General features: G+C 42.2%; 1 protein-coding gene across 1 annotated transcript in view; it reads left to right on the top strand.

Moving 5' to 3' along the window:
* The window catches only part of Psma6 (proteasome 20S subunit alpha 6), a 19685-nt gene extending 9966 nt beyond the window's left edge, over positions 1-9719 (top strand). Inside the window, exons 3-6 of the mRNA XM_050138826.1 lie at positions 1135-1322; positions 3290-3468; positions 5502-5596; positions 9502-9719. Coding sequence (XP_049994783.1) covers positions 1135-1322; positions 3290-3468; positions 5502-5596; positions 9502-9559 — 520 coding nt within the window. The 3' untranslated portion in view covers positions 9560-9719. The remainder of the gene's footprint in view (positions 1-1134; positions 1323-3289; positions 3469-5501; positions 5597-9501) is intronic.
* The last annotated feature ends 1925 nt before the right edge of the window (positions 9720-11644 follow it).

Genomic DNA, 11644 nt, shown 5'->3' with positions numbered 1-11644 from the left:
GGGGCTGGAGAGATGGCTCAGAGGTTAAGAGCACTGCCTGCTCTTCCAAAGGTTCTGAGTTCAATTCCCAGCAACCACATGGTGGCTCACAACCATCTGTAATGGGGTCTGGTGCCCTCTTCTGGTCTGCTGGCATACACACAGACAGAATATTATATACATAATAAATAAATAAATATAAAAAAAACCATAGATGAAGAGATTATTCTTTTCCCTTAAGTATCTATTTTAGGAGGCAAGAGACATGGCTCAAGGATTAATGCCCTTGCTGCTGCAGAGGACCAAGGTTCATTTCCCAGCACCCACATAGCAGTTCATAACCCCCATCCATGATATTTTTTGTCCTCTTAGGGCACTAAGCACACATGGTACACTTACAAGCAAACATGAAATTAAAATAGATCTTTTGGCTTTTTAAGGCAGGATTTCTCTGTGTAACAGTCCTGGCTGCCCTGGAACTCTCTTTGTAGACCAGACTGACCTCCAACTCATAGAGATCCTCCTGCCTCTGCCTCCCAAGTGCTGGGATTAAAGGCTTGTGCCACCACCACCTGGCCTAAAATAAATCTTTTAAAAATAGTATTTCCATTGAAACCTTTTAAAAAAGCCTATTCTTTAGAGTAACTAGACTTTTTTATTATTACATAAGTATTTGTACACATATGCCATGGAGTGTGTGTAGAGGACAGAGGACACCTGTGGTAGTTGGCTCTCTTCTTCCCCACTGAGTCCCAGGGATCAGACTCACAGTCATCAGGCTTGGTGGCAAGCCCTCTTTCTCTGTAGCTTTGGAGCCTGTCCTGGAACTAGCTCTTGTAGACCAGGCTGGCCTCAAACTCACAGAGATCCATCTGCTCTGCCTCCTGAGTGCTGGGATTAAAGGCGTGTGCCACTGCCGCCCGGCTAGACGCTGTTTTGTCTGCTGGTGAAAGACTTGGTGTAAAAGAGCAATATGGTATATAAGTTTAGCTCCGTGTTTTAATCTCCTTTCTTATATGCCAAGTTACTCGATGTTCATTATCACAGGAAAAAGCCATGGTGGACCCTTTGTTCTTCTATAATTGTATTTGAAATAAACATACAGGTATTTATAGTGAAGAAATAGGCTTTCACGTTCATTCTGTGCTTCTGAAGTGGTAAATCTTGGGTTTTGTTTATCCATGAAGCTGACAGCAGATCCCAGGTACAGAGGGCACGCTATGAGGCAGCTAACTGGAAATACAAGTACGGCTATGAGATTCCTGTGGACATGCTGTGTAAAAGAATCGCTGATATTTCTCAGGTCTACACACAGAATGCGGAGATGAGGCCGCTCGGTTGTTGTAAGTATGCTCGGAAGTCTTCTGAAGAGTTGAGATGTAATTGTCTTTAAAGTGTGTGGACAGAGACTGAGACCACACGGGTTCTGAACGTGTAGTTTGAAACTAAAGCTTTGAGTTCTCTTTAGAATATGTGACGTGGAACAGCCAAGTCCCCATTTTACTAGGCTTTTGTAATGGGGGTTCTTCTGTGATTCCAGGTTATGAATTCTGTGAAAATTTAGAAGGCATCTTAACAGTGCTGATGCTGCTTTTGTTTATGGGATAAAGAATTGGGATAACACATAGCCTTACAGCTTATGTTTGTATTTCTAATTTAAATTTTTTGTTTGGTTGGTTTTTTGAAGTAGGGTTTCTCTGTGTGACAGCCCTGACTGTCCTGGAACTCACTCTGTGGACCAGGCTGGCCTCGATCTCACACAGATCTGCCTGTCTGCCTCCCAAGTGCTGGGATTAAGGGCGTGTTCATTGAGGAAGAGTAAGATTTATTGATCTTTAAATTTAATGTTTTTTAAACTCACCTGACAATCTCAATGCATATTTGGTTTTTGTTTGTTTGTTTTTGTTTTCCAAGGCAAGGTTTCTCTATGTGGCTCAGGCTGGCCTCAAACCCAAATCCACTTGCCTCTGCCTCCAGAGTGCTGGGATTAAAGGCATGTGCCACTACTGCCTGGCATCATATTTGTTTCTTGGCATCATTCATTAATGAAAATTTAATGTTCCAGTCCCCTGACCTTCGTGTGTGTGTGTGTGTGTGTGGTACTAGGCTTCAAACCAGGGCTGCGTTTGCTGGACAAGTGCTCTACCACAGAACTATAGACCTAGCTCTGAGAATTAAGTGTAATGTTTCTTTTTAGTAAATGATTCTGTTGACCTCTTTAACATTATTTCTTCTTTAATTTCTTATTTTCTTCATGTGTGGTGTTTTGCTTGCATGTATTTCTGTGCACCCTGTGATGGGCTGTGGAGGCTAGAAGAGGGTGTCAGATCCCTGGAACTAGAGTTAAAATGGCTGTAGGCTGCCACGGGGTTTCTGGGAATCGAACCCTGATTCTCTGGAAGAGCACCCAGTGTTCCTTTAACTGCTGAGCCGTCTCTCCAGTTACTAATTTCATCCCTGTCCCTCCTTTAACTCTTGAGTTTGAGTAGCTCAAGCTTGCATCAAATTTGTGATCCCCGACTCAGCCTCTTAAGTGCTAGCATACAGGTATGGTGGCTCCTAGTGCTCTCCCTGCCCAGTGTCTTTTGTTCATGCTCCTCTGTTGATCCCTTAAATGTTGTTGCTTCTCAGGCTTTATTCTCGGGCCTTCTCCTTTGCTCTCTGGTTAATGTCACCCTTGAGTGGCTTCACTCACTTCCTTCACTTTGCTCTATGCCGGTCGCTCACCTGGTTTCTTACCCCACCCTCCATCTCTCAGGCCCTGTGACACCGGGTCCCTACTGCTACATGCACCCTCAGCTTCCCCTTCGTAGTCTTACTCACCTTCCTGGTCGTCTGATTTTGCCTCAGAGTATCTTATTCCCTCCTCTCCTGTCATTCTCTCACTGTCGTATTGCCATTATTTTTCAGCTAATTTATTTCTTCTGTCCCTTCCTTTTTTAATCTGCCCTCTGTATCCATGACTTATTCTAAAAATGAATTTTGATTGTTACAGCAAAGAAAGGGATCTGAGGAGACTGGTGATGACATGGGCTTTGGTCTTTTTACTAAGCTTCTTAACAAGGCCAATAAAACATTGAGCCTGTTTAAAACAGCAACAGACTGATAGATAGATCCTTTTCCAAAACAGCAGCTTACCTGTTACCTGATCTGACAGTGGTTGTAAAGTTAGATTTTAATGGTTTGAGAAAATACATGAGTCTAAAATTAGTGTCCAAATAATGATTAACAATAACTGTGTGGTGACACCAAGAAAGGAAATGTCTTTGTAGGACAGTGTAACCTGTTTCTTTGGAACCTTTCTTTTCAGGTATGATTTTAATTGGTATCGATGAAGAACAAGGTCCTCAAGTGTACAAGTGTGACCCTGCAGGCTACTACTGTGGCTTTAAAGCTACCGCAGCAGGCGTCAAACAGACAGAGTCAACCAGCTTCCTCGAAAAAAAAGTGAAGAAGAAATTTGATTGGACATTTGAACAAACAGTGGAAGTAAGTTAGCCAAAAGGAGTTGATTTTTTTTTTTACTGCTATAAAAGAGTAAGCATTGTTGTGTTATTGATAGTCTATAAAAGCTATTTCTTAGTTAGGTGGTGCTGGTGCACGCCTTTAATTCCAGCACTTTGGAGACAGAGGCAGGAGAATCTCTGTGAGTTCAAGCCAGCTTTGACTACAAAGAGAGTTCTAGGACAGCCAGAGCCATTACATAGAGAAACCCTGTCTTGAAAAACCAAAAAGGAAAGGGGGGGGCTATTAATAATGTCACAAGATCCAAATTTGTTAGCTTAGTGGTAAAAATTCATATCATCTGGCTGACATTGGGGGAAAAGGGGATGCTTTTATTCATTTCCTATCTTAGTTAGTAATGGAATTTAAACAGTATCCAACAAACACACAATAAAATAAGAATCAAGACTCAAAGACTGGTGTGGTTAATATGATTAACTGACTCAAACTGAGTTTAAATTTTCTGGATTAAAAACTAAAAAAAAAAATAAAAAAAAATAAAAACTAAAAAGACTTAAGATTTGCTTTGTTAATATTTATTTTTGTGTGTATATATGCATGTGTGTGTGTTTGAGTGTGCCATGACACTCATGGAAGCCAGGACCAACTTACAGGGTCAGTTCTTTTCCGCCATAAGGGTTCGAGATTGAACTCAAGTTGTTAAATTTGGCAGCTGGAACCCTTACTCACGGAGCTATCTTACTGGTCCAGTAATAATTATTTTTATGGTCCTAAATAAAAGCAGCTACAAACCAAGTTCTTGGAGAGCAGATTGTTCCCTAGTAACATGCGCTCAGAGATCTGGGAAGAGGGCTCAGCCTGTAAACTGGGGATCGCATCTCACTTGAGTGCCTCGACCCGCGGCACAGCACAGCCCTGATTCTGCTGTGACTGTAGGCTTGAGGTGCCCACGTGGTCAGTTCAGACCCTGTCTCCCAATGCTGTCCTCTGACCTCTACACACTCTACACGTTTTAAAAACTTTTATAACTTGGATGTGTTGGTGTACACCAGTAGTCCCAATTTGGGGGAGGCAGAAGCAAGAGGATCGTGAAAAGTTTGAGGCCAGCCTGGTCTACATGAGTTCCAGACTAACTAGTCAGGGCTTCAAACAAAGACCTGTTCTCAAAACAGACAAATTTTTAATTGTTTAACAATTTATCTTATATTGAAAGAAAGCATAAAATAAGTTAGCTCTGATCTAGAAAATAGAATGGTACGCCTTCTTTAAATGTTTCTTAAAGTATAATTTATAGTAATGTTAATCACATCTGATAGAAAACTGCTTAAAACACTCTTAAATTACTACCTCCAAACCAAAAGCATTTAAAAGGTCAGTCATCAGTCTGAACGGTTGAGTTGTTCTTTAGTCTCTTTCACGCTACGTACTAAACATAAAGCCTTGATTATAGTGGTCATCAAACAAACAAATTTTTATTATTTGTTTATTTGTTTGTTTTTTTTATTTTTATTTATTTTTATTTTTTTTTTAAAGATTTCTTTATTATGCATACAACATTCTGCCTCCGTGTATGCCTGCATGCCAGAGGAGGGCGCCAGATCTTAGTACAGATGGTTGTGAGCCACCACGTGGTTGCTGGGAATTGAACTCATGACCTCTGGAAGAAGAGCCAGTGCTCTTAACCTCTGAGCCATCTCTCCAGCCCCTATTTGTTTGTTTTTTGAAGCATGGTTTTTCTGTGTAGTTCTGGCCGTCCTGGAACTCACTCTGTAGACCAGGCTGGCCTCAAACTCAGATCCACCTGCCTCTGCCTCCTGAGTGCTGGAATTCCAAGCGTGCACTACCATGCTGGACTGTAAATAAATTGTTATATATTCCATCTCTTTTGTTTGATAAACTCTTTAAATTTGGGGCTGTTTAATAGAAGCAGGTTTATGTCAGCAGTTGGTTAATAATGTGCCTGTAGGACTGTCACTGAATCACAGGAGCGAGTGTCTTGTGGTCGGGGACCGTGATAGCTGGAATGTCTTATATTTTATTGTTGGCATTCTTTTCAGACTGCAATCACATGCCTGTCTACTGTTCTGTCGATTGACTTCAAGCCTTCAGAAATAGAAGTTGGAGTAGTTACAGTCGAAAATCCTAAATTCAGGTGAGTTACGTTTTCAGTCGGGTGTTAAATTCTAGACTAAAAAACTAGAGATGTTAGAGTTCCTTTGTGTGTGGTGGTGTGACGAAATGCCATCTTTTTTTGCTTCCAGAATCTAAGGACTCTTTTTTAAATTCCTTAGAAGTGGTGATACATACTTGTGATCCTGGCACTGGGGAGGCTGAAATGGGGGGGGGGTGTCACAAATTCAAGGGCCAGCCTGGCTCCTATACCAAAAAACCTTATCTCAAACAAATGGTTGAAGAGAAGTGCTTAGCTAGCTTGCTCAGAAGTCGTGGGTTGGATCCCTGTGGAAACAGAACTGTGGAAACAGAACAACTTTGAGTCTCTTACAACGGAAGCAGCTCTTCTCCCTCTTCTAACACCAGAGGTGACACACACACAAAATAACCTTTATACCAAATAAAATGAGGAAATGCGGCTTGGCCAGGTGCTGGCCTGGCGGGCACGCTGCCCTGGATTTGATCCCTGACACCACAACACATAGTAGACAAACAGGTCCACGGTGGAAACTTTCAGGTGGAAATTTGATTATTTGCTGGGTAAGGGAGCTTTGAAGAGCAATGTGAAATACTGATCCACAGTTGAGTCGCTGGTGCTGGTCTCGAGTGTTCTTGCTTACCAAGTGTCTTAACTCTCACACATCAACTTGAGTGACCCAAGTGTGTCAGTCAGCTCATCCTCCCAGCAACCTGTAGGGGTTTGTATGCCATGGCCTAGGATGCTGTTGTTAGTGAAAAACATAATTAAATCTACATATGCAAAGAGCTGTTCAGCGTTTTACCTGTTCAGTGTGTCTCCTCTTAGACTACGTCTGTGTTATTGTTAGAGAATTAGTAAACAGTTTCAAACCTTGAAGAGTTTTTTAGTGGTGTGTGTGTGTGTGTTTTTATTTTGTGACATTGTCTTGGGATGTAGGCCAAACTGAATTTAAACTTTGGATCATTCTCTCTCAGCCTCCCGAGTACTTGGATTGCAGGTTGTAGCACAAATTCTAATTGTTCTTAATAAAAGCCCAGACTCGGATACTAAGGGATGAAACCTGAGAGATCAGAGAAGCAGAGCAGCCAGCCACTAGAGACCTTTTACCTCTACCAGTGCTAGGGGCGATCCTGTCCTCAGACCGCCTCCTTAGACTGCATCTCTGACTAACTGCTTCAGACTGTACTGAGCTCCTTCCTTATATTTCTTCTCCTTCCTTATATTTCTCTCTCTGCCCGGCCATCACTCCTGTCTCCACCTCCCTCGTGCTGGGACAGATCTGGGAAGAGGAAAAAGCCTCGTGTAATTTCTGAACTCTGTGATAGTGAGTGTACTTGAGACAGATCACTCCTTTCTCCACCTCCCTAGTGCTGGGATTAAAGGCTGGGGTCACCTTTGTGTGAGCTCTGTTTTTCTTTTAGACAGATTCAATCTTATATAGCCCAAGGTGGCCTTGAACTAGCAGAGTTCCCTCTGTCTCCTGAGTCCTGGGATTAAAGGACTCCCTGGCCTCTAGTGGCTTAGTTCTGAGCTCTGATCTTCAGTCAGGCTGTATTTGTTAAAACAAACAAGATACCACTATAGCAAGTTGCTCTCCCGAACAGACCTCCATAATATGTATCCCTCCCCCTTCTGATTTGATTTGCTTTCTTGGTTGGCTGCAAGTAAGTGATATAAACATGAAAACCCTATAGAACTAAGAAAATAACAGGTGCATCTAGTCTAATAATTTTTTCTACACGAAAATGTTCCCCTTTTTGTTGTTGTTTTGTTTCTTTTTGAGCCAGGTTGACCTCAGTCCTCAGGACCTGGATTATAGACCACCACACCCATCTGCTTCCTTTTTCTAAGCACTGAAATTCCAACAGGCACTTTGCTTTCTGATTTGTTATGAAACCTTTTTTTTTTTTTAACTGCATCTGAATGTTATTTGCATCTGTTATTTTAAAATTGAGCAAGAAACCAAATATCTGTGTAAGCAAACCAGTGTACAGGCAGATCCCCAGATGTTGGGCTACTGAGATAGGATTATAGGTTCAAGGTCAGCCTGAGAACATTGTGAAACCTGTCTCAAAATAAAAGTCTTTTAAAAGGCCGAGAGCATAGCTAGGGAGAGTGTTTGTCAGCAGCAGAAAACCTGGATTCAGGGCCAGTACTGGAAAGAGGAAAAAGCCTTGTGTAATTTCTGAATTCTGTGATAGTGAGTGTACTTGAGTCATAACAAAAACATTAGAAATAGCATAAGATTCTACAACTTTATAAGCTACTTCTTTTCCAAATTGTAAAAAAAAAATGGCCGTTTTGACAGATTTACCTTTTTAGAAGTTTAGTAATGAAGTAAGGGCATGGTCACGCATACCTCTAATTCCAGATCTTGGGAAGTAGAGACAGGAGTATCAGAAGTTTAAGGTCATCATTGGTTACATAGTAAGATCCGGGCCAGCCTGGGCTACCTAAATTAGGAGACCTTGTCTCAAAACAAAGCATCAAATAGAATCCCAGCAGTGACAAGTTATGTCAACAGTGTTGCCAAGCAACTGATTCCTTTAAGACAGCTATTTAGAAAATATATCTTCCACATGAAGCACCTTCTGGTGAATAGATTTTAGATACTATTATAACTTTATGTCTTGGATTTTTTTGCAGTGAAGAGACCCCATGATCATGGCAACTCTTGTAAGAAAAACTAATCGAATGAGCTTGCTTATAGTCCAGAGCTTCAGTCCATTATCATGATGGCAGGGAGCATGTTGTGCAGGCAGATGTGTTACTGGAGAGACAGCTGAGCGTCCTACATCTTGCAGGCAATAGGAAGTCAACTGAGGCACTGGGCAGTATCCTGAGCATGGGAAATCTCAACTTAACCCCCATAGTGACACACTTCTTCCCACCCTCTGACAGGGCCACACCCACTCCAACAAAACCACACTTCCTAATAGTGCCATTTCCATGAGATTATGGGTTCTGATCACATTCAAGCTACCACACTTTTTTTTCGTGGATGGTTACTGAGTCCAAGCAGCTTTTGGGGACACACACACATGGATATGGGTATGTGCATGCATTCACATGTGTATGCAGAGGCCAAATGTTCGAAGGTATCCTCCACCTTTTATGCTGAAGGAGAATCTCACATGATCACTGATTCAGTTGTCTAGCTAGCCAGTGTCCTGCTGAGCTCTGGGATTCCAGAGGCTGCCACGCCTGCCTGTGCTGGTCAGAGCTCAGGCAGGTACAGAGAGCACTTTGGTCCCTGTGCTATCCCTTCAGCCCCTCTTCCCCACCAGTTTTTAAGAATTTACTTAAGTTTCTTGTCTCTCAGTTACTATGAATTTGAGTTATAGTAGTATAGCTATATCAAAGTATGGGTTTTGTTGCTACTGTTTTTGTTTTTTATTTTTTGTTTTCAAGACAGGATTTCTCTGTGTAACAGTCCTGGAACTAGCGCTGTAGGCTGGGCTGGCCTTGAACTCACAGAGATCCCTCTGCCTCTGCTTCCCCAGTGCTGAAATTAAAGGCGTGCACCACCACTGTCCAGCCTGAGTTATACTATGTTTTTAAGGCATTGACACCCAAAACAAATTGAATGTAGTTCATATAATTTGGCTTCATATTAATTCACTTAAAATGTTTTCAACTCAGCTGCAATTAAATTCTGGATCTGATATCAAAGAACACTTCGCTACCTAGATGAAACTGATGTGTTGTCTGGGAGTTTCTGTAATATAATCTGAGGAAAGAGTCATGAGCATATAGACTTAAAAGATTGCTCATAAATTGGTAGTTGCTGAAGTCAGTTGATCTGTACATGGAAGTTTGCTGTACTGACTTTTGTATGTTTTCCATATTAAAAACCTTATTGAAATAGGCAGTTGTGATTTTTTTTTTTATCCTTTGCCTTCCAGGATTCTCTCAGAAGCAGAGATCGACGCTCACCTTGTTGCTCTAGCAGAGAGAGACTGAACGTTGTCATCACTTTACCAAATCCATGATGCCACTTGCCTGTGTGTTTGGTGACAGCAAACCAACATCACAGAGGCCCCTGGGTTGAAGATGGAACCTCTCCCACTCCTCCTGCCACTGAGCTGGTTAGGACTGTATAAATAAAACTGCTTTTGGAATACTCGTGTTCTGTCTTTCTTAACCCTAATGTCAGGTGTTACGCCTTAGTACACACAGGTAAGTAAGTAAGTGTTCACCACCCTCGGGTCATAGCTCTGGTCATTTTGTGTTTTCCACAGAAGTGCACCTTTTGTTGCCCCAGTCCACTACCTTGGCATAATAAATAGCAGACTTGGGAGCCGACTTTGAAATTGTCTGGGTTGTCATATGAGACAGGCTTTATTTACACTCCGTGTTCCAGTGGGACATGGCTGGGCTCAGGTTTCCTGGAAGACTTCATACTAAGAGATGCCCTGGCTGAGCTGCATGGTGTTAGTCTTCCCTCTCGTTGGGATAGGACCCAGCAAGCTGTGTGTGGTCTGCTGTCTTTTCAGTACTTGAGTCCATGTTCAGTAAGTGTATATCTTTGTTTTGTGTGGAGATTGTTTTTTGTGTTTTGAAACAAGTTACTGTTTTGCTCCTTCTGGCCTGGAGTTCACTGTATAGATCAGGCAAGCCTCAAACCTGCCTCTCTCTGCCTCCTGAGTGCTGGAGCTAAAAGTGTGTGCTACCACACCCTGCTGTAAGCCGCCTTCAGGAAACCGGACTAGAAAAGGAGAATATGTTTTCTGTTTCCTTAAGATTAAGTACTCAAAGTGGGAAATACAGAACTGGTTTACAGTTTAGAGGTAACACCATTAGTGGGCAAATACATATTCAAAATATTTTTAAGCTTGCTTTTTTGTGTGTTGTTTTTCAAGACAGGGCTTCTTGTAGCCCAGCTGCTGTTTTTACTTGCGCGTTTGTGTGTGTACCTATGTGACTTTATACATGTCTGTGCAGATACCCTCCAGGCTCTCCGATCCCCTGGAACTGGAATTTCAGGTGGTTGGAAGCCACTTGATAAGGGTGCCAAGAACCTAACCTAGTCCTTTGCAGGAGCTGACCCATCTCTCCAGCCCCTTTTGGTATATGTTTGTTTTGCTTTTGAGGCAAGCTTTCTCTGTGTAGTCCTGGCTGTCCTAAACTCACTCTGTAGACCAGCGTGGCCTCAAACTCAGGCGTGCACCACTACATCCAGCTAAGTTATTATTTTTTTTATGTACAGGGTAAAAATTTTAAATTCTTGCTGGGTGGTGGTTTAGTTTAATCCCAGCACTCGAGAGGCAGAGGCAGGCAGATCTCTTTGAGTTCGAGGCCAGCCCAGTCTACAAGAGCTAGTTTCAGGACAGGCTCTAAAGCTACAGAGAAACCCTGTCTCAAAAAAAATTTTTTTTTAAGTTTCTTACAGTAGTTCTTTGGTGACCTAAATCATCGGTCATTTGGAAAATATTCAATACATTTTATGCCCTTGTGGGTACTGGGCAAGACTAGCTGTTGATCTGAGTGGTCAGAGTGTCTACTAGGTGAATAAAATACCAGTTCCTGAAGTCAGAGTTCCTGTCCATAGCCATTGCCCGTATAAGAAGGCCATCTGAGCATCTTGCTACTAGAAGCAGGAAACTTCACCAACCACATCCTCTTCAAGGCTGAGTCAGAGGCTGTAGGCTCTCCTGCAGGGAAGCAGAGTTCCTTCGGTTGAGTGGCCACTGCTCCGGGACTACCCATCTGCATCTGCTGGGTTCTGGGCGGCTGCCACATTTGAAAGTGAGCCCTGGAAGGTCTGCTCCCCGAATAGACAGCATCCATAGAGCCTGGACTGACTGACTTCATCACTCTGGAATCAGATGAGAGACTAGCCAAGGAATTTTTTCTAAGAAGATTGTTTGGACATAGAGAACTAAAATCAATCTGATGGAAAAATTTAGCTGTATGAGGATTAACTGCTGGATAGTGGAAAAAGTATTAGAACAGGTTATGTTAAGGTTAAAAAAAAATACCAATGGAAGGATACAAATTCTGAAAACAATAAATTTTAATGCATAATTTTATCAAAATGAGCAGCCA

Source organism: Alexandromys fortis, unplaced genomic scaffold (genome assembly GCF_014885135.2).
Source record: "Alexandromys fortis isolate MF-2015 unplaced genomic scaffold, M_Fortis_MF-2015_v1.1 scaffold_35, whole genome shotgun sequence".
NCBI classification, from domain to species: Eukaryota; Metazoa; Chordata; class Mammalia; order Rodentia; family Cricetidae; genus Alexandromys; species Alexandromys fortis.
This window is presented reverse-complemented; position numbering and strand designations above follow the sequence as displayed.